Genomic DNA, 23,352 nt, shown 5'->3' on the forward strand with positions numbered 1-23,352 from the left:
TATTTCCTGAACTCTAGATTCGAAGCATCCACTGTGGCAGCCAATGGCCACACGTGACTTTTGAGCACTTGAAATGTGGCCAGTGTGACTGAGGAATCGAATATCGTATTTTATTTTGTTTTCTCTTGAGAACATTTTTTAATGTTTATTTATTTTTGGGAGAGAGAGAGAGGCCGATGCAAGGGGCGGGGAGGGGCAGAGAGAGAGGGAGACACAGAATCTGAAGCAGGCTTCACCAGCGCGGGGCTTGAACTCCCGGAGCCTGAGATCATGACCTGAGCTGAAGTCGGACGCTTAACCCACTGAGCCACCCAGGCGCCCCTACATCATACTTTGTTTTAATTGAAGTTTTAAATTTAAATAGCCACATGTGGCCAGTGGCTACCATATCGCACAGTGCAGGTAAAGTCTCTCGTTCCTAAACCTTATTAATTCCCTTATGGATATGAGATGGTCAGTGAAGCTTATTATGTTTCGTACTTTATACATCGCAAAGGTAACATAGTCACACGGAAAAAGAAAATACATACGGGAGAAGAAAGTTACCTATCGCCAAATACCAAAACAAGGCCAAAACACGTCTGCCGTGCCCGCAGAGCTGTGCCCGAGCTCGTTGCTGTCTCCCTGTGTTCACTCTGCTGCCCCGCTTTTTCCATTTAGAAGTATATACATCCTATGCCTTCTTCCTCATTGTTCTGCGTGCTGCATAAGATCCTGTTGCCTTTGATGAGTCAAAATCAGCGCAGCCTTCCTGCCCGTTGAGTTTAAAGGGGAGGAGAACCCTCACCACGTGGCTGCCGGACTCTGTTCGGAGAAGGCACCAAGGCTGGGTGGTGGTCCCGTGGCCCGGTTTTCAAGGACCGGATGCACCTCCAGGGCACCGACCGGCCTGGGAATCCGGCAGGTGCGGTGCTGGAGCAGAGGGTGCAGGCTTCCCTGTGATCAGGGCAGTGGGGACAGCTGTGCCCAAGCAGAGCAGCACAGCCACCATTGTTGGGTTGAACGATGCCAGCAGGGTCCCGGGAGGCCCCATTTGGGGAAGACCCTTCTGGTTCTTATGTGGATCCCTGCTGATCCCTCCCGACTGTCTTGGGTCCTGTTCGCTGGCCTGCCATCTCCATCCACACAGCCGGCCTTTGAGCACAGCTTTGTGGGGACCAGTCCCCGGCTCGGAGGCCTCCGCCACTTCTTGCCTTAACAGCACAGTCCAGTTCCTTCGCTTAGCATTGAACCCATTCCTTAAGCCAGCTCCGACTCCTTGCCTGTCTTCCGTCTCACCGCTGCCTCCTCCACCCGCCATCCCGCAGAGCCTCCTGGCCCCACGGAACACGCCCGCCCTTCCGGTGCCCGTCACCCTCACCTTTCATCCCCACCTTGGTGAATGCCGCTCTCCAAGGTGCTGTCCTCCTGTGTTTAATTTTTTGAGGAATTGTTTCGCAAAGTGGCTGCAGCATTTTCCATTCCTACCAGCAGTGTGTGAGGATTTCGGTATCCCCACATCCTTGCCAACACTTGTGATTATCTGACCCTTTGATTCTTAACCATCCTAATGTGAAGTTGAATCTCAGTGCGGTTTGGTTTGCGTTTCCCTGACTAATGATGTTGAGTACCTTTCTTTAAAACATTTATTTTTGGGGAGAGTGCAGGTAGAGGAGGGGCAGAGAGGGGGAGACAGAGGATCTGAAGCAGGCTCTGTGCTGACAGCAGCGAGCTGGTGCGGGGCTCGAACTCACAAACCGTGAGATCATGACCTGAGCCCAAGTCAGACGCTCAACTGAGCCACCCAGGTGCCCTGATGTTGAGCATCTTTTCATGGACTGATTTGCATGTCTTATTTGGAGAAATGTCTGTTCAGATCCTTTACCCATTTTTTCATTGGGTTTTTAATCTCTTTATTTTTGAGTTTTGACAGATTTTATATGTGTTGCATATGAGTCTCTAGTATGTGATTTGTAAATATTTTCTCTCCTTCTATGCACTATCATTTCCCTTTCTTGATGTTCTTATTTGCAGCACAAAAGTTTTAAATTTTGATGCCGTCTAATTTATCTATTTTTTTTCTTTTGTTTCTTGCGTTTTTGGTGCTTTGTGTAAGAAAACAGTGCCCAACCCAAGGTCATGAAGACTCATGCCCATATTTTCTTCTGAATGTTATAGTCTTAGCTCTTAAGTTGAAGTCTTTAATCTATTTTGAGTTGGTTTTTATATGGTTTGAGGTAGGGGTTCCACTTCATTCTTTTGCACATGGATATGAAGTGTTCCCAGCATTGTTTGTTGAAGAGACCACTATTGGGACATCGGGGTGACTCAGTCGGTTAAGCATCTGATTCTTGGTTTCAGCTTACGTCATGATCTTACAGTTCCATGAGATCAGTGCACAGCCTGCGTGGGGTTCTCTCTCTCCTCTGTCTCTCTGCCCCTCCCCACTTGTGTGCCCACCCTCGCGCTCTCTCTCTCTCAAAATAAATAAACATGAAAAAACAAAGAAAAAGAAAAGACTACTCTTTCTCCATTGGATTGTCTTGGCAAATGTGTCCAAAATGAATTGACCCTAAAAGTAAGCGTTAGTTTCTGGTCCCTCAATTGTTTTTTTTCCATTGCTCTAGTCAATTATCTTTGAAAGAGATTTAACTAATAAGAAAAAAATCTCATTTATCCATGCAGTTGTTGCTATTTCTGGTCTTTTTCATTTCTTATTTAGATCCAGATTTTCATCTGGTACCATTTTCCTTCTGCTTAAAGGCCTTCAACTTTTTTTTTTTTTTAACAGTGCAGATCTGCTGGTAATGAATCCTTTCAGCTTTTGTATGTCTGAATTCATCTTTATTTCATTTTTGAGTTTCTAGAACATTTTTTCTGGGGCTAGAGAATTCTAGGTTGATAATTTTTTCTTCTACTTCTTTAAAGATATTGTTCCAGGGGCGCCTGGGTGGCTCAGTCGGTTAAGCAGCCGACTTCGGCTCAGGTCATAATCTCACGGTCCGTGAGTTCGAGCCCCACGTCGGGCTCTGTGATGGCAGCTCGGAGCCTGGAGCCTGCTTCGAGTTCTGTGTCTCCCTCTCTTTCTGCCCCTCCCCTGCTCATGCTCTGTCTCTCTCACTCTCTCTCAAAAATAAATAAACGTTAAAAAAATTTTTTTTTTAATTTCTTAAGATATTGTTCCATGAGGCACCTAGGTGCTCAGTTGGTTAAGCGGCCGACTTCGGCTCAGGTCATGATCTCATGGTTCATGAGTTTGAGCCTCACATCGGGCTCTGTGCTGACAGCTCGGAGCCTGGAGCCTACTTCAGATTCTGTGTCTCCCTCTCTCTCTGCTCCTCCCCGGCTCACACTCTGTCTCTCTCTCAAAGGTAAATAAACATTGAAAAAAAATAAAATAAAGATATTGTTTCATTGTTTTCATCAGAAATCCGATGTCCACTTTATCTCTGTTTCTCCATAGGTAACATATCTTCTTTCTCTGTCTGCTTTTAAGTTTTCTATCATTGATTTTGAGAAATTTGATCATGATGTCTCTTGGTGTCTTTTGTATGTTTCCCATGCTAGGGGTTTGTTGAGCTTTTAGATAAACGTTTTTTGTATTCCTTTGAATCTTCTTGAGCTTTTCAGGGATGTAGATAAGTTATTTGGAGACAACGATGTTTCTGGAGCAGAGGGCTCCAGGACAAAACCTTCTTGAGCATTTCACTCAATACCCAGTACTCACGGATTACGAGTTTTCTCACTCTGGCTGGTGGGAATAGGCACTGTTTTCGGCCCTTGTGGGTGACTTTCTCCCCCGGGCTTGGTTAGTTTCTTCACAGGCATGTGCTGATCCAAGACCTGCTGAATACTCAAAGGAGACCCTCTGCAGGTCTCCAGGATTTTTTCTCTGTACAGCATTCTCTGATCCAGATGATCATTGTCTGGAGTAGTAGGAATGGAAAACAAAAGAGAGGTGGGTTTGTAAAACTGTAAGGAAAAAAAAAAAAGACTTGGGAGCAGCCAGTGAGAAGAGAATTGGGTTGTGGAGCGGGTCTACTCGTAGCGTGACAGTGTGGTCAGTAAGGCGGGAAGCGCAGAAATTGTGACCATTTAGAAACGTTTGCAACAATTTGACGGAGTAGATTGGAGCTTGGCTTTGATGTTTCATTGTCCCACACTGTTGTATTTTCCAAGAAAAGAAGTCTGACAGATGGAAATGAAAAACAAAACAAAAACCTGACCCTTTACCGCAGGTAAACTGAGAAAGAAGGGGCGACCGGAGGGTTTGGGCAGAGAGAGATGGGGGCGGATGAGATTTTTAGCTCATGTAGGTTTCCGGTGAGGAAACTGAAGGTCTTGATGGGATCCTGGCAACAGTGACTTCCGCTAAACACTTAGTATGAGCAAGCACCGCATTGGGCTCCCTACTGCGAACCCCCTGCTTTCTCCCTCTCCACAGCACTCTCTACCAAGGAACCCCCAGGGCCGGGTGACCGGCCAACCTCTGGTTTCTGGGAAAGTAGCAAAGCCAAGGACCCTCCCCTGTGTGCTTTTCTGTTTTCCACCTTCTGCCCGGTTCCTCGGCCCCCTGAGGCTGCGCGAGCCTAGGAAATCCAGGTTGATCGGTTCATTTGCACTGAACCAATTTGATTGGCTTTTCACTTGGTTGGTATTAGGAGTTCATTAAGGGCTAACCTGTTCTGGACGAAGCTGTTTGAAGAGGCAGATCGGGGAGAATTTTGTGCGATAAAGCAAAAATGTTCCCTAGCTGCCCTGGTCACAAGTGGCCACTGGCTACTTGAAATGTTCTCGTTCAAGTCCTTGAACTGAATGTTAAGTGTTATTTTATTTTTAGTTAACTTAGATTTACATAGGAATGGCCACCTAGGGCTGGGGACCAAGGCGACCAAGCTGGTAGAAGTGACCGTCTTGGGACAGCACGATAAAAATAAAATCTAAACAGTTGCTAATTTTTACAATAAAAACGGAATCTAAACCGTTGCTGATGTGTACTTCCTTTCTGCAGGGAACTCCTCTCATTGTCCGGAAAACCTTGCATTTTTACTTTTCTTCGGGAAGGTATTTTGGACACTGAAATTTGTGATGAAGTCTTCCAGCTAAGGGCCAATTCCTTTTCCAGAGTAGACAAGCCGTTTCTATTTCTAGAAGGAAAGGAGAACGTTAGGTTTTATTTGTCAGGTCAGACGGCCGCCCTCTCTTTGCGACACCTGTAACTGTTGTCACAGCTACGCTGGCTTCATCCACATTTTTCTCTTTTCAGCTGAAGGGGACCCTGAAGGCAAATATAAAATAGCCACTTGCTGTCCGTAGGAGGTGGCTTTTTGACGAGTTTGTACACTTGTTTGTCAATATTTTGTAAACTGTTGTTGTGATGGAAAAATAAATAGCAACTATGACTCTTCCAGAGCTCTGGGAAGACTGTTTATTTGGTATGGTTTTGGTGTGCACGTGACTAGGTGTTTGACCAGGAGGAATCACGTTAAACGGGAATGCTGGTTCAGAGAGCAGCCCGGGGCAGCCCCTATCGGAGCGGTTCTCAAAGTGTGGTCCGCGGACCAGCGCCTGCAGCATCACGTGGGAAGGGGCACGTTCTCAGGCCCCTCCCAGACCTGCTACGTCAGAGTCTCCGGGGATGGGGCTCAGCAGGTGGTTCTGAAGCATGGAACTAAGCCCCTCGACCCTTCTGTTTTGGCCTCTGTATGAGCACTGACACAGCCACGGCCGGCTCCCTGGTGTCGCGCCTCTAGGCGGGTGCCGCTGTAGGAAGTGAGTGAGGACCGCGGAGCTCGTCCCCATGGAGGGCAGTGGAGTGAGGAGGAGGTTTGGTCGGGAAGGCCAGGAGATCCGCCTTTCCCCTGCCTAGTTGACAGATACTCCTTTGGGTTTGTTTGTTTGATTGATTTAATTTAAAAAAATTCATTTATTTTTGAGAGAGAGAGAGACAGAATGAGTGGGGGGTGGGGGGGACAGACAGCGAGGGAAACACAGAATCCAAAGCAGGTTCCAGGCTCTGACCTATCAGCACGGAGCCCGACGCGGGGCTTGAACCCACAGACTATGAGATCATGATCTGAGCCACGCAGGTGCCCCACTTTTTAAATTTTTTTTAAACATTTACTTATTTTTGAGAGAGAGAGAGAGAGCGTGCACATAGGGGAGGGGCAGAGAGCGGGAGAAGGAGGATCCCAGGCAGGCTCTGAGGTGTGACCACGGCACTCGTGGGGCTCGAACTCACGAACCGTAAGATCATGACCTGAGCCTAAATCAAGACTCACCCAGGCCCCCCGAGAGATACTCCTTTGGGGACAAAGAGGGCCTAGTGTGGTGGGAAGTGTGCTTGCTGACTTCGCTCCAGAGAGCCGCGTTCAAGTCCCATCTCTCCTACCTCCTTGTAGCCACAGTAGGTGTTTGCCTGACTGACTTGGCTGTTGCATGAACAGGGTAGGTGGCGTTAAACTGCGTCAAGTACAGGTCACGTTGTTGCAGATGAGTGCGCGACAATGACCCGAGCCAGCTGGCTGCCTCCACGAGCCAGCCTGGAGTCCGTGCGCTGTGCTGTCCCGCCTGTGCTGGTGCTGGCTGTGGTTTGGTGCCACCTAGTGGTGGTTGGCTGCTCCCAGCGTGTACGTCCGTGGGTTCCGGATCCGGCACCTCAATGGAATTTTGAGGACGGTGAGGGATTCCAGGAATTCTCAGGTTAGTTGGTGTCTGTGTCATTGGCCAGATCTGGAGTGAACCAGCCTCAAGAATACTTTCCCTGCCTGGCCCCACCTTCCCCTCATTGTGCCTGCACTGGAAGATGGGAGCCAGTCACCAAACACATTACAGCCTCAGGAGGGCCGTCACAAGGGACTTTTATAGAATTGTCAAGCCAATGAAGTGAGATACAATGTAAAGTGCCCAGTACATAGAAAGTGCTTTAATATAAGGGTTTTTTTTTAATGCTTATTTTTGAGACAGAGAGAGAGAGAGAGAGAGAGAGAGAGAGAGAGAGAACATGAGTGGGGGAAGGGCAGAGAGAGAGGGAGACACAGAATCCGAAGCAGGCTCCAGGCTCTGAGCTGTCAGCACAGAGCCCAACCCGGGGCTTGAACTCATGAACCGTGAGATCATGGCCTGAACTGAAGTTGGACGCTTAACTGACTACGCCACCCAGGTGGTCCTGTACCACATTTTTATGAAGAGAAAAGGAGGGGCGCCTGGGTGGCTTAGTCAGTTAAGCGTCCGACTCTTGGTTTCGGCTCAGGTCATGATCTCACAGTTCGTGAGTTCAAGCCCCACATCTGGCTCCGTGCTGTTAGCTTGGAGCCTGCTTGGGATTTTCTCTCCTCCTCTCTCTCTGCCCCTCCCCTGCTTGTGCATGTGCGCATGCCCTCTCTCTCTCGCTCTCTCTCTCTCTCTCTCTCTCTCAAAATAATAAACGTTAAAAAAAAGGAAACCCAGGAAGTTGGGAGTGGTCCTGGGTGTCATTTCCAGCGATTCCCAAGGATAATTAATTCCTGTGTATGTGCCCTGCTCCATGATACTGACGCGGGAGTGTTATTTTTGCCTCATTCTGCGCAAATGCCTTCCATGCTTGCTGCAGCCTGCAGGGGGCGGTCGTGCACTTCTCCATAGAAGGCACATGGTAGGACAAGGACAGAAAGGGGGGTGATGATGCCGTGACATGTGGCAATGTTAACGTTTCTTAAACTTGTTAATATAGGAAAGTTCTAAATACGGTACTTGAAACCCAGAAGGCGATCAACAGATGTTAGGTTTGTTTGTGTTTTCTCCTACTGATAAAATACTACCAAATGTGGTGTGGGACGCAGTTTCTGAACTTAGATGGTCTTTTAAGACTGAGCTAGAAAGTGGAGTTTGAGTCCTTCAGAGCACGCCCACCGTTTTCCCGTGGGGAGCCCTCAGTTATTTTAAGATTGTTTTTTAAAGTTGATTTTGAGAGAGAGAGAAAGAGAGAGAGAGAGAATCCCAAGCAGGCTCTGTGCTGTCAGCACAGAGCCCGACGTGGGGTTCAAGCTCTCCCAAACCATGAGACCGTGACCAGAGAAGAAATCAAGAGTCAGACACTTAGGGGCGCCTGGGTGGTGCAGTCGGTTAAGCGTCCGACTTCAGCCAGGTCACGATCTCGCGGTCCGGGAGTTCGAGCCCCGCGTCAGGCTCTGAGCTGATGGCTCGGAACCTGGAGCCTGTTTCCGATTCTGTGTCTCCCTCTCTCTCTGCCCCTCCCCCGTTCATGCTCTGTCTCTCTCTGTCCCAAAAATAAATAAACGTTGAAAAAAAAAATTAAAAAAAAAAAATTTAAAAAAAAAAAGAGTCAGACACTTTGATGCTTAACTGACTGAGCCACCCAGGTGCCCCCTCAATAATAATAATATAAATTATGTATTATTAATAACATAATTGATATATAATTATTATTATATTAACAATATATTATATAATATATGTTAATATATAATTGATATATATTAATGTTAGTGTATATTAATAATATAATACATTACATATTAACAATATAATATATTATATATGTCTATATTATAATGTATTGTATTATAATATATATTTTATTATGTATTATGATTATTATTACTACTACTACTATTATTTTGGAATAAAGGAAAATCAGATGTAGCCTTTAAGCCCTTCCTTTGGCCCCTGGGGTCTGGACACAGGACTTCTCAGCTCTGGGGATTGGCAGCCACAGTATTTGTCTAGCCAGCTGGGCAGTTTTGTAAAGGATGATTAAAGTCCTACCCGCTCATTCTTAAAAGTTTGGGGAAGCACAGGAGAGTCTAAAGAAGCAAACAATTAGCAAATACCTTCCTCCTCCCCGCAACCATGCAGTTACCCGTATGTCCACCAGAGGCACTATTGGTCTTGGGCAGATTTTTTTTTTTTCCAGTCTTTTTTTTTTTCTTCTTTGAATTTCTTCTTTACGTAGTTGAAATACGCAGTTTTTATTTATTTATTTATTTTTTTTTTTTGGGACAGAGAGAGACAGAGCATGAACGGGGGAGGGGCAGAGAGAGAGGGAGACACAGAATCGGAAACAGGCTCCAGGCTCCGAGCCATCAGCCCAGAGCCTGACGCGGGGCTCGAACTCCCGGACCGCGAGATCGTGACCTGGCTGAAGTCGGACGCTTAACCGACTGCGCCACCCAGGCGCCCCAAAATACACAGTTTTTAGATCTTGCTTTCTTACTTTTCATGTTATTACTTCAGGGGTTTCTTTCAACAATTACAGTATTGTTTTTCAAATTCCTGAATACAGAATTCCAGAGAAACATGCTTTAAGAGCGTATAAAAGCAAACAGTGAAATTCTAATACCATCTACTGGTGTCCCTGATACTAGAAAAAACTTTTCAAATGTTGAAATGTCTAAAGCAGTAAGAGAAATTCCCCTTAATGCAACATACCAGTGCTGCATTTACTAGACACTTTTAAATAATTATCCTCTTGAAAGCACACGCGGGGGCGCCTGGGTGGCTCAGTCCACTGAACCACCAACTCTTGGTTTCGGCTCAGGTCATGGTCCCACAGTTTGTGGGTTTGAGCCCCACATCTGGCCCTGTGCTGGCAGCACAGAGCCTGCTTGGGATTCTCTGTCTCTCTGCCCCTCCCCTGCTTGTGCTGTCTCTGTCTGGTATTTTGAGTAACCTTGTATAGTGAAAGCATTTGCAGCATCACTATAGCAGTTATTTGAACGGTAATTTTATTTTATTTTATTTTTTTAATTTTTTTTTTAACGTTTATTTATTTTTGAGACAGGGAGAGACAGAGCATGAACGGGGGAGGGTCAGAGAGAGGGAGACACAGAATCCGAAACAGGATCCAGGCTCCGAGCTGTCCGCACAGAGCCCGACGCGGGGCTCCAACTCACGGACCGCGAGATCATGACCTGAGCTGAAGTCGGCCGCTCAACCGACTGAGCCACCCAGGCGCCCCATTGAATGGTATTTTAAATGAGACATAATATTGCATCATTTAGAGGTACTGTTTTATATAGTCATTTCTCCTCAGGTTTCCAATTTGGACCTAAGTAAATATTTATCCACATTTCTGATCCTTTCCTGAAGCGAAGTCCCAGACAGCCACAGTGAGTCAGAGAGAAACATTTTAGAGTTGCCTCCCCCGGGGGGGGGGGGCAGTTTATCATTTTACATGCTCATTAAGTAGCTTACAGAAATACGCAGGGCCAGCAGTCATAAATGACTGCGGTCATCTGAAAAAATCTTTGTTGATGTTATAAGTGGAAAAGCTCTCGTTTGATTTGCGCTTCTTAGACCACTAGAGCGCTCAGTGCTCTGGCGTGTTTAATAATCTTCCTCTATGATTTTGGAACAGAGGTAACATGCCCTCTATTAACACAAAAAGTTAATTCCCAGCTCAGGCTCCTTAGAACTTCCTGGACCCTATTCCTGGAATCAGAGCTCAGTGTTCTCAGCATTGGACCAGAGGCCTCATCTCTGTCTAGGAAGTCCTGTGCTGTTTCCAGATGGTCCACTGCTCTCTTCAGTGGCCGCGTTGGAAGCTGCAGCTTCCGCTCTTTTCCTCTCAGAATCCAGGGGCAGCAAAACAAGGGAGCCCCGCTCACCGGGCTGGACTTGGACTTTACTTGTGGTCAGACAGTGTGGGCATCGTCTTCCTCGGGTGGCTCTTTGGGCTCTTTGTGGTGGGCTCTTTGTGTCCTTGTCGCCTTGGTTGCCAGGGAGGGACTGGAGGCTCTCACCCAGGTGCCTAGTGGGGACAAAGAGTGGAGAGGGGATGCTCTAGTTGGTTATCATTTTCCTTTGTAAAACTTTGAATTCTCTAGAATGTTCCCATAGAGGGGAAAGTTATAAGTAAGTAAAATGATTAAAATGAACTTCCGTGGCTATAAAGGGGATTCTGTTAGTGAACCCTGAAATCACTTAGCTGTAAGTGCTCATTCTTATTACCCTAGTTTCGCAGAGTCAGGAAACACTTGGGAAGGTTCTAGAACCTTCTAGAAGTGAGGGTAACTAGCTTGAGGGAAGGACAGGAGAAAAGGTTTGGAGAACCAGAGACTTGCATTGTGGCCTTCTAGCGTATGTCCCATTGCTCTTTTCACACTCCCTCACCCCACTACAATTTGTTTCAGGCTATGAAAATTGATATATAGTCATTGTAGGAAAAAAACTAAAGATCACCCATTTTCTATACCCAGAGACAATGACTGTGAACATCTGGTATACATCGGACGTGTATGAACACATGTAACTTTGCCATCATATAGGTGTGTGAGCCTGTGTATCCATATCTGTATACACACGCACAAACACGCTTTTATACCCCCTTTTATTTATTTATTTAAAAAAATTTTTAATGTTTATTTCTGAGAGAGAGAGACAGAGAGTATGAGTGGGGGAGAAGCAGACAGAGAGAGAGACACAAAATCCGAAGCAGGCTCCAGGCTCTGAGCTGTCAGCACAGAGCCTGATGTGGGGCTCGAACCCACAAACCGTAAGATTATGACCGGAGCTGAAGTCAGATGAACAACTGAGCCACCCAGGCACCCCTATACCCCCTTCTAATGTATTTTAACTGTCTGTGTCATCAAGTCCGTTTTTGAAAACAATCTTCGTTTATGGCCCCATAATAGTATAGATGCTATAATTTATTTAATAGGAATTAGATATTTGCTTGATGTTCATTTTTTTACGCTGTTTTAAGTAATGTTGAGACGAAGGTCCTTTCAACAGTCCAGTTCTGATTATTTCCTTAGGATAGATTCCTGCAGTAGAATTTTTTGAGTCAAAATAATTGGAGCTTTTCTAAGTTACACTGATATTTAATAACCAAACTTTCTTTTAAAAGCTTGTTCTATTTCTCCTGTCACTCACAGGGTGGAGAGTGTCTTCAGTGTCATTACAAACGCTGAGCAGTATTTTTAACCTTTGCCAGTCTGACAGACAAAGCATTGTATATTCTTTTTCTCTTTTTAAGAAATTTTTTAATGTTTATTTATTTTTGAGAGAGAGAGAGACAGAGCATGGGCAGGGGAGGGGCAGAGAGAAAGGGAGACACAGAATCCGAAACAGGCTCCAGATTCTGAGCTGTCCGCACAGAGCCTGGTGCAGGGCTTGAACTCATGGACCAAGAGGTCATGACCTGAGCCGAAGTCAGACGCTTAACCGACTAAGCTGCCCAGGTGTCCCAAAGTGTGGTATAGTCTTTGAATTTGCAAACATTTTTTAATCACGAGAGAAGTTAAAGATTTTCTATTTGTTGTTCATTCAATCTCTCTTTCCCATTCTTTGTCTTTTTTATTTGTTTGTTTGTTTTTATATTGGACTCTTAATTGGGTTATTTGCATATTGGAGTGAGTTTTTTAAAAATTTTTTTTAAATTAGGTTCCTTTATTTTTGAGAGACGGTGAGAGACAAACCACATGTGGGGGAGGGGCGGAGAGAGAGGGAGACACAGATTCGGAAGCAGGCTTCAGGCTCCGAGCTGTCAGCACAGAGCCTGACGCGGGGCTCGAACTCACGAGCTGTGAGATCATGACCTGAGCTGAAGTCAGACGCTCAACCGACGGAGCCACCCAGGGGCCCCATGGAGTGAGTTGTTTTGTGTCCGACTATGCAGATGTTTTCTCTGGTTTGTCATTTGCCTTTTGGCTTATAGTATTTCACCTAAAGAAGGTGTGTGTGTGTGTGTGTGTGTGTGTGTGTGTGTGTGTGTGTGTGTTTGTATACAGTTTCAAAACTACAGTAGGAAATAACTTATATTTACCTACCATCCAGAATGCACGGACATTTCTGTGTTGTCGTTTTGGCTTATTTCTTATAAAGGAAGTAGGATATTACAGATGAATTGGAATCGTCCTGACTCCTCTTCCTGTATTCCATTTCCCCCTCCCCCAGGGCAGCTGCTGTCAAGAATGGAGCGTGTGGATCCTTCCGGTTCCAGTTTGTCTTCTGTTATCACACCTATCAATATCGTAAAGGGTCCACAGTACTAGTTTGTGGGTGCAAATGTGTGTTCATGCTTTAACTTGTATGTATATCATGTTCATGCGTCGTTGAGCAATCTGCCTTGTTTGCACAGCGGTGTGTTTAGTTCGATGCATAGTGATGTATACAAATCTAGTTCATTCATTTTGACTGCCGTGTGGTGTTGCATCCATTGACTATAACTTCCACAGTGTATTTTTTTTTTTAATGTTCACTTATTTTTGAGAGAGAGGAAGACAGAGCGGGTCATGGGCAGAGAGAGAGGGAGACACAGAATCCGAAGCAGGCTCCGGGCTCCGAGCTGTCAGCACAGACCCTGACGCGGGGCTTGAACCCATGAACTGCGAGATCATGACCTGAGCCGAAGTCAGACACTTAACCGACCGAGCCACCCACGTGCCCCTCTTCCTCAATGTGTTTTATCAGTTTTTCTATACGGGTGGACGGGGATGTGGATGGATGCTGCTGGCTGTCTAGGTTTTCACTGCAGTGCTGTAGTGAACAACTGTATGTGTCCCTTGGGACATCTTCTCGAGGGGCGTCCTTAGGAGTATGTGGCGGGTAACGTGGATTTTCAGCGATATGGGCTCTTGCCAAATTTTTGCCAAAGGGCTCATGCCAATTGGCACTCCCACCAGCAGCGTGAAAGGCTTTCTGTTGTCCCCACACCTTCATCAAGACTCTGTACTGTCAGGGGCGCCTGGGTCAGTTAAGCGTCCGACTCTTGATCTCCGCTCAGGTCATGATCTTGTGGTTTGTGGGTTCGAACCCTGCATCTGGCTCTGCGCTGATGGTGCAGAGCCTGCTTAGGATTTTCTCTGTCTCTCTCTCTCTCTCTCTGCCCCTCCCCCACTCGTATGCACGTGCGTGCTCTCTCTCAAAATAAACAAACATTAAAAAAAAAAAAGACTCAGGGGGCACCTGGGTGGCTCAGTCAGTTGAGCGTCAGACTTCGGCTCAGGTCATGATCTCGCGGCTCGTGAGATTGAGCCTCGCGTCGGGCTCTGGGCTGATGGCTCGGAGCCCGGAGCCTGCTTCGGATTCTGTGTCTCCCTCTCTCTCTGCCCCTCCCCTGCTCATGCTCTGTCTCTCTCTCCTTCAAAAATAAATAAACATTTAAAAAAAAAAAAGACTCAGTACTGTCAGGCTTAGTGATTTTAGCCCATCTGGGAATGAGATAGCATCTCATGGTTTTAATTTGCATATCCTGATTGCTGGTGGGCTTGAACATCTTTTAAAATAGTTACTGCCTAGAGTTTAACAGATTTTCTCTTCTCTGCACCTTCGCTGCTTCTTCTCTGCTCATTTTTTCCATTGGATTGTCTTGGTGGGTTGGTGTTCTTTATGTTTTAGATGCTAGTGCCTTGTTACGTGTATTGTAGCCATCTTCTGGCTTCCAGCCGGGCTTTCCTTTTCTCTCTTCAACGAAAGCATTCATTGCCTTCCGTTAGACCAGTTGGTAAACCCTCCTCATATGAGGCTCAGTTGAAACTACATTATATCCCCAAGAAGTGCAGCATTAAAATTCAGAGCATTAAAAAGTTCTTTAAAAAAATTTTTTTTTCAATGTTTATTTGTATTTGAGAGACAGAGACAGAACATAAGCGGGGGAGAGGCAGAGTGAGGGAGACAGAATCCGAAGCAGGCTCCAGGCTTCGAGCTGTCAGCACAGAGCCCGACGCAGGGCTCGAACCCACGGACTGTGAGATCATGACTTGAGCCGAAGTTGGACACTTAACCAACTGAGCCACCCAGGCGCCCCGCGTTTTCTTACGATACTTTTCCTTTTTTACGCTGAGGTCTGTAATCCATCTGGAGGTTTTTTTGCTTTTGTAGTTAAATGCATTTCCTTTTTTGTGACTTTGCCTCTGCACTGATACTCCCCAAGTCCTCTATAAGCTCCAACAGGTCGACATCACCAGGCTTTTCTCCGTCACCTGGTGCTCTTTGCTTGCTCTGGGAGTCCCAGGTGAGGCACTCAGTAGTTTGTCAAGGTCACGTCTCTGTCTCAAGCACTGTCAGTGTTTGTGACGTTGATGACTTTGCTTTCACGTTGTGGACCCTGGCTCCAAGGGGCGTCATTTCACCAGTGTAGACTTCATTCAGTTTTTGAAACTTCCACGTGTTTCAATGCCACTGGCCCTGGCAGTATTCTCAGATCTGAGAATGCTGCTTGCTGGGTCACAGCCCCAGGGTCTCCCGTAAAGACACTCCTGCTTCACCTTGAACATGTGACCCTGTATTTTTTCATAAGGGGTCAACGGAATTGATAAAGTATGCTGTTCTTGTCAGCGTCCTAGCTTTACGGAAACTATAAAGCGACATCCAAGGAGCCCAGGGTGCTTTGTATTTTTCCCACTCCTTTTTGCCCCATTTAGATCGGGAGGAAACAGGAAAAGTCATTATCCGTCCAACAATGTGTATTTTCCGTGGTTGAAAAGATTTGAAAAGATACACGAAAGTAAGGAGAATAAAGTTGAGCTGTTGGGGCGCCTGGGCGGCTCCGTCGGTTAAACATCCAACTTCAGCTCCAGTCATGATCTCGTGGTTCGTGAGTTCGAGGCCCGCGTCGGGCTCTCTGCCCCTCCCCCGCTCGTACTTTCTCTAACTCAAAAATATGTAAACGTTAAAAAAAAAAAAAAGTGACCAATTTACAGGACTTTCCTGATAGGTTGTCATTGCCAATGTCCCCTGGAGAACCTGTCAAAGATAACGTCCCAAATACCTGTGGGAAACGGCTCCCCAACGGACTATAGCCCGTACCCCCACTGCGTGCACCTCTGTCGTCCTGTCGCCAAATGTCTCACTGGTTTCCTTCTCAGCAGAGTGGCAGTGGGGGAAGAGGGTGTGGGATGAGTCCCAAGGCAGTGCTGGGGTCCCCTGCCACACGGCACCCGCCAGGGGCCTGGTCTCCCGGCCCCAGCCTGCCCATCGCCACGGCCACCGGCAGCTTTCAGCAATCACGGACCGTTATTGACAGTTGACATTAGTTTTGCACATTTGTTTCTGCTTAAAAACATTTTACCTTTGTTCCTCCTTTTTTCACCTCGTATCAACATTTTCTTCTTACGCCGCCTTTGCGTTTTCTCCTCAGGCCGGAAGCTGAGAGGAAAAGCCTTTTATTTTGTCAACGGCAAAGTGTTTTGCGAGGAGGACTTCCTGGTGAGTTCGTCCCCGGACTTGCCCTGCCCTGAGTCGGGACCGGAGTCAGGGGGAGACTGTGGGGAGGCCCAGGCCGGGTACAACAGTGTGGTTTCTCTCCGGGGTTTCCTGTGCTGGTGGAGAGCGGAGCGCTGCCGGAGAAAGGGGGTCCCGACTTTCCTTCTGAGGATGCCCGGGGTGGTGCTTGTCCCCGAAGCAGAGGACAGACCCCAGAGCTTTGTGCTTGGGAGGGACTCAGGCTCGCTTGGCCTGTCCTCCTGTGCTCTGCTCATTTCCACCTCTCCCACCGCTCTCTCTTAAACCTGTGCCCTGGGGTTCGGGCCTGCGTTACCTTGAACCCTGTCTGCGGGCATCCGGCCTCTGTCACGCTTCAGAAGTCCACCCACGGGCCAGGGACTCCCAGACCCGAGCTCCAGCCCGGCCAGCACCTGCCGGCCACCCCAGCCTTTCCATAGCCACTTGTCTGAAGCAGAAACACCAGGTTGCCTTGGGTCCTCATCCCTGAGATCTGTGTCCTAGGTTCGTCCTCGGCCCCTCCTCCTTCCCACCTCTCCCACAACGTGGCCAAGCATTGACCCTTGTGCCACCGCGGCCTCCCTGGGCCCCGCTTAGCTTCCCAAAGCCAGTGTGGCTCAGCCACGCTACCTGTGTGTCAAGCCAGCCCGCCCAGGCCCCACGTCTCCAGGGCTCGAAGCCTGTGCAGAAGCTGTCTGTGGTCCAGAGCCTACCTGGTGTCTCTCCCGTTCCACTGTTTGTAGTTGTGTGTGCCTGTGTGTTTTGGTAAAGTAAGGTAGAGAGTCTTTACCGTGTTTCTTTGAAACTGAAGGCATTGGCTAACCAGAGCCAGACTTGAATTTGAATCGTATCCTTACCCCTAATAGGCTGTGTGACCTTGTGCAGGTCGCTTACCCTCTCTGAGCTTCCCTTGTTTCCATCTGAGAAATAGTACGGTACATACCTTGTTTTAAGAATTGTCTTGAAGGGGCGCCTGGGTGGCTCAGCCAGTTAAGTGTTCGACTTCGGCTCAGGTCACGATCTCGCGGCTCGTGAGTTCGAGCCCCGCGTCGGGCCCTGTGCTGACAGCTCGGAGCCTGGAGCCCGCTTCGGATTCTGTGTCTCCCTCTCTCTGCCCCTCCTCCACTCACATTCAGTCTCTGTCTCTCTGTCCTTCTCAAAAATAAATAAAACATTAAAAACATAAAAAAATGGGTTTAAGGACTAGAGTGCTGGTGTCAGGCTTAAGCCTGCGTCAGAGTCCCCTGCAAGGCTTTGTGAACACGCGGATCACCGGGTCCCACCCCAGAGTTTCCCAGTCAGTAGGTCCGGGATGGAGCCCAAATGTGCATTTCTCACAAGTTCCCAGGTGATTCCGGGGGACCCCTCTTTGAGAACCACTGGCCTAGAGACAGAGCCTGGCATGTCGTGGGTGCCCAGACGCAGCTGTTGTCAGGGCGAGTGGCATCAGTGTGAGCAATGGCTCTGTGGCACAGGATATTTCATGATTCATCCCACAATCCACATCCCACAACCTGTGTTCTGAGAAATGAGAGATTCCGGCCTAGAGGGACACATCTCTCTGCGAAGGTGTCGTCCTCGTGACTGGCGGGCAAGTGGCCGGGCCATCTGTGCCCTGACGGGTTTACCTTTGCTCTCTTTCTCCTCCGCAGTACTCCGGGTTCCAGCAATCTGCCGACAGGTGTTTCCTTTGTGGACATCTGATCATGGATATGGTGAGTGAGTCGGGTCACCAAGCGAGATTATGGCAGCGGGGGGAGGGGGGAGGCGGTCACAGAAAAGAAGAAATCGGTAGTTGAGAACTGTGTTTCCTACCCTTGTTTGTGGTCGCATCTGGTTTTATTAAGAAAAGACCCTGTGTGACACAGGTCTGCTTGTCCTAGGAGAAACCCCGTTGTTGGCTTTGAGCGGCCTCCGCATCCTTATCCGTGTAGTCCCCACAATGCTGTGTTTCTGATGATGTTCTCTCCTCTGGGCTGTTGGGATCACACCAGCCTCCCTCTCGTTTTCTGTGGTCCTCGTGGTGTCCCGGGTGAGACGCCAGATGCCAGACGTCATCTACCTCGGAGTTGGGTACAGAAAGTCGGGTAAACACGGTTCTTGGTCCCCCACGGTCTGCCTGGCTCCGTCCGTTCCTAAGATGAGTTTGGGGGACAGGGGCGGCCGTCTTTAGTTCTGAGACAGCAGAGCAAGAAGCAGCTGGCTCTCTGAGCTTGTCTTGGGCCTCAGTGCGTTTATCTCTCCGGCGGGGACGGTTTTTCTTTCCTGGTCTCCTTATTGGGTAAGGTTGTGAGGTTAACAAACACAGAATACTTAGTCTGTCCGAGGGATCAAATTGTCCAGCACCGGAGATCAGGCCTTAAGAATGTCTTTAACGCACTGGTCGAAGAAAATCATTGTACGATATTCTTTTTAAAGTTTCTTTGATTTAAAACATTTTTTTTTTATTTGAGCAAGAGAGAGAGAATCTTAAGCAGGCTCCGTGGAGCCCGATGCTGGGCTCGATCCCAAGACCCTGGTATCATGATCTGAGGCGGAATCAAGAGTCAGACACTCAACCACTTAAGCCACCCGGGCAGCCCTACAATCTTCTTTTAGTTGGAAAGAATTCAATCTCTCTCTAAGCTGACCCATTCATCCCATTTTGGAGAAGGGAATTGCTCATCATTGCTGTTTTTTCCTTTTACCTTTTTGTTGAGAAACAGCTCACGGAATAAAGGGTGTATGTTTTAAGCGTACAGGTGAATGAAGTTTTACATGTGCATATACCTGTGTAACCACCACCCAGGTCAAAATACGGATGTTTCCCACATCGCACACCCCAGAAAGTTCCTTCTTGTCTTCCTCCCAGTCCAGACCCCCTCCTCCAAAGGTCCCCTCTCTCGCTCCAGATTCGTTTTGCTGGTCCTGGAACTTCATATAAATGGAATCATACAGTACCGAGTCCTTTGGGTCTGCGTTTTCTCCCTTAGAAAATGTTTTTGAGCGTGGGGAGGGGGGCAGGAGCCTGGGTGGCTCAGTCGGTTGAGCATCTGACTCTCGATTTCAGCTCAGGTCGCGATCTCATGGTTTGAGTTTGAGCCCCGCATTGGGCTCTGCACTGACAGTGTGGAGCCTGCTTGGGATTCTCTCTCTCGTGTGCGCGCGCGCGTTCTCGCTCTCTCTCTCTCTCTCTCTCTCTCTCTCTCTCTGCCCCTCCCTCACTTGTGCACACATACCTGCGCCCTCACTCTCTCAAAATAAATAAATACACTTAAAAAAAAAAAAAGAAAATGTTTTTGAGGTTCACGCATGTTGTTGCCTGTGTCCGTAGTTCATTTATTTTCATTGCTAGATAGACTCCCATTGTATGGAGACAGCAGTTTGGGGGCCTATTATCCAGCCGATGGGGATTTGGATGGTTTCCAGTTTGAAGGCTATTTATGAATAAAGCTACTGTGAACACTCTTGGGCGTATTGTTGGACACAAGCACTCATTTCTGCTGGCTCTGTGCTAACATGTGTAACACAGAGGTGAACTGAGCCCTCCCTGTTCACGAGGAGAAGCCTACCGTTGTCCCGGGTCTGGCACACGACAGTGGAGCTCAGCCCCTGTGAGAGCTGGGTCCTCGTTAGTAGCCAAGACCTCCCTGGGGAGCATGGCTCTCCACCCACTTCCCCAGGGGAGGCAGGCGGGAGCCCACACCCTCACCCCTACCTTCCACGGATGCCAGCCAGTCTCCATAGGGATCTATTTCGTTAGGAGAATTTGTCCTTGATTTTCGAGTCCTTCTAACAAACCTTCCACATACGAGGTCAACAGTGTCCAAAGTTATGAATGCGATTATACCCTATTCTTACTTCTGGGTATCCTAAGCCTTCTTTGGGCCTCAGAGCACCTCATTTACCTATTGCTACATAGTAAACCACCCCATGATGCGGTGGTTTCAAACAACAGTGATTTGGGGCGCTTGGGTGGCTCAGTTGGTTAAGTGTTGACTTCAGCTCAGGTCATGATCTCATGGTTTATGGGTTTGAGCCCCGCAGGGGGCTCTGTGCTGACAGCTCAGAGCCTGGAGCCTGCTTCGGATTCTGTGTCTCCCTCTCTCTCTGCCTCTCCCCCGCTCCCACGCACGCTCTCTCTCAAAAATAAACATTAAAAATTTTTTTTAAACTCCAGTGATTTATTTATCGTGATTCACGGAATTAAGTCAGGGCTCAGCGGGATGATTCTTCTGCTCCGTGTGGCGTCGGCTGGGGTCACTCACTCAGCTGCGTTCAGCTGGTGTCACAGTTGAGTGCCAGAGATGGCCTCTCCCCTCCAGGCCTTTTCTCTCCAAGGCTGCTGACCTCATTCAGTAGTCTAGCCTGGACAACTTCCCTTCTAGAGAGAGGAAGGGAAGCTGTCAGGCTTCTTAAGTCCTCAGCTCAGAAATTTCTGAACATCATTTCTTCCTCATTCTGTTAATCAAAGAACATCACAAGGCCAGTCTCAATTCACGAGATGGGAAGATCTCCTCCACTTTTTTTTTCTTTTTAAGTTTATTTATTTATTTTAAGAGAGGGGGAGGGAGAGAACAGGGGAGGGGCAGAGAGAGAAGAAAGAGAGAATCCCAAGCAGGCCGTCAGCACAGACAATGTGGGAGCTTGAACCCACGAACCTCGAGATCGTGACCTGAGCAGAAACCAAGAGTGGGACACTTCACCGACTGAGCCTCCCAGGCACCCCTCTTCAAAAATTTTTTAACATTTATTTTATTTTTGAGAGAGAGACAGAGTGTGAGCAGGGGAGGGGCAGAGAGAGAGAAAGAGAGACAGAATCTGAAATAGGTTCCAGGCTCCAAGCTGTCAGCACAGAGCCTGACGTGGGGCTCAAAGTCGGGAACGGTGAGATCATGACCTGAGTTGAAGTCGGATGCTTCACCGACTGAGCCACCCAGGCGCCCCTGTCCTCTTCCACTCCTTGAAGTGAGGGCCAGCCTTGCATACAGGAAGGGAAAGAACGAAGCTTTGGAACCATCTCTACCACACGAGGATAATGCAAAGTTGGACCTGGGCCCTTGCCGGTCTTCTCTAGGACTTGGAAACTTTTGGCAAATGCCTGCCTGGTAGTGACCCCCTCTTTTAAAACCAGAACCCTTCAGGCGTGCCTGGGTGGCTCAGTCGGTTGAGCGTCCGACTTCGGCTCAGGTCATGATCTCGCAGTTCGTGACTTCGAGCCCCGCATCGGGCTCTGTGCTGATGGCTCAGAGCCTGGAGCCTGCTTCCGATTCGGTGTCTCCCTCCCTCTCTGCCCCTCCCTGCTCGTGCTCTGTCTCTCTCTCTCTCAAAAATATATAAACAGTTAAAAAAAATTAAACCAGAACCCTTCACTGTTGCCAAGAGTTTTTACAATGCAGAGAAAGATCCCTTCAAAACCATTCTTGGTTCTCCAAGAGAACCAGTCAGTTGTCCAATTCTTTGTATAAACCATCTGTGCCCCTCACCTGCCCCCTTAGTAGAGTGGAATACTCCTAGCCTGCAGGCTGAAACTAGGCATTTTCCCACAGTAAAACAAAAGATCACAGTGAGTCAGAGTGCACTTTAGGCACATTGTGGGTTAAGTTAATTTAAGGGTCCCTTCTGCCAAGACAGCATTAGCCTGGGAGCAGAATGCATTCCAAGGTCCGGATTGCCAAATGGACTTTGGAAGCCCGGCTGGTGGTTCTTCCCACTTTGGCAGCTTCCTGCAGATTGAAAGGGGCCCCGAAGGTTAGTGCCACACCGGAGGGAATGAGGAAGGAAGCTGGAAAGCTGAGCCTTCAGAGCACACGAAGCCCCCAGCTCGCCCCCTTGGCTGCGGCGTGCGAGGTGTGGCGTTGGCCTTGGCGGGGGAAGCATCGGGCTCTGGAGCACACCCTTCCTGCAGGTGTCACATGCACCAACAAGGTTTTCCTCAGTCGCAAGCCCCCTTCCTGCTGCCTAGTTGAAAGCATTCTGTGTGGCCACCCCTCCGGGGCGCTGCTAACTGTCTGTGCGTTCCTCGCACCCGGGCATTTTAGCGACATCCTTGCGGGTGTTGACCCCGTAGTTCAGCTGTTCGTGCTACGTTTCGTGGCACGGGTGATCACAGAAGTGAATCTTCCTGTTGAGTCGGTGAAAATGCTTTCAGCTGCAAATTATAGAAAAACCCAGACTTGTTGGAACGCAGACCAGTGGCTCTCAGACTTTCACACGCATTGGAATCATGGTACGAACACACTACGTGCCAGGGTTTACCCTAGAACTTCTGATTCTGGAGAGCCGGGCTGGGGCCTGGGAATGGACATTTTTTGACACGTTCCCGGAGGGTGTGGATACTGCGGGTCCAGGGACCTCGCCATGAGATGCGCTGACTTGATAGGAAAGCTGTATTACGTCACCCAGCAACGGGCTTGGAGGCAGGCAGTTCCGCCGGGAGGTAATTTGCTCACCGGCTGACCTCACCACGGGTGTTCTTCACATCTCTTCTCTCCCCTACCTTGTGTCGGCTCTGTCCTGGTTCCAGGACTGCCTCTTACCTCTCCAGGCATCGCAACCAGATCAAATGGCACTAAGGCTTGTGGAGCCTTCTCTCCGTGTCGGGTTTAAAAACAAGAGCAACCAAAGAGGCTTTGCTCAGGCTTGGATCTGAAGTAATCCGTGGTCGAGTCACAGTTCGCGGATTATCCCGCTGCGTAGTGAAAGCCGCTTAGAAGGGGCACCTGGGAGGCAGACGCGAAGGGGCTCGGGATGGAGCCCTCCGTGGCCCTGCTTCGCATCCTTTCCTGCAGAGAACTGCGGAAGAGCCCCCTGAATTCTCCCCTGGAGGGTTATGCGCAGGAGAAGGATCCTGTCTGACTTCCTCCGGTGGATGCATTTACCTAGATTTGCCTTCCCCGCCCTGCCATCTCTTGACCTTGATCCAAGTGACTCTGGGATGGGCGTGTGCCGTGCAGCGTGATTGCGCCTGCGTCCCCCACCCCGGCCTGACGCGTTCCTCTCCTTCCCGCCGTGCACGCCTTCTCCAAAATCCCCGCCGAGCCCTGGCCTCTCTCGCCTTCTGCCCCCAGATCCTGCAGGCCCTCGGGAAGTCCTACCACCCCGGCTGCTTCCGCTGCGTCATCTGCAACGAGTGCCTGGACGGGGTGCCCTTCACCGTGGACTCCGAGAACAAGATCTACTGCGTCCGAGATTACCACAAGTGAGGAGGGGTGGGGCGGAGAGGGGCCG

At 48.6% G+C, this 23,352-nt stretch overlaps 1 protein-coding gene across 4 annotated transcripts in view; it reads left to right on the forward strand.

Moving 5' to 3' along the window:
- Positions 1-23,352, forward strand: part of LIMD1 (LIM domain containing 1) — a 94,522-nt gene that overhangs the window by 64,293 nt on the left and 6,877 nt on the right. For 3 of the 4 annotated variants that reach the window (XM_047851024.1, XM_047851026.1, XM_047851025.1), the window contains 3 exons: positions 16,061-16,128; positions 17,796-17,858; positions 23,193-23,323. In XM_047851024.1, coding sequence (XP_047706980.1) covers positions 16,061-16,128; positions 17,796-17,858; positions 23,193-23,323 — 262 coding nt within the window. Of the gene's footprint in view, positions 1-16,060; positions 16,129-17,795; positions 17,859-23,192; positions 23,324-23,352 lie in introns of those variants that run through there. The other variant, XR_007150521.1, reaches the window with a different exon arrangement.

The sequence above is a fragment of the Prionailurus viverrinus genome, chromosome A2 (assembly GCF_022837055.1).
Source record: "Prionailurus viverrinus isolate Anna chromosome A2, UM_Priviv_1.0, whole genome shotgun sequence".
Lineage (NCBI taxonomy): Eukaryota > Metazoa > Chordata > Mammalia > Carnivora > Felidae > Prionailurus > Prionailurus viverrinus.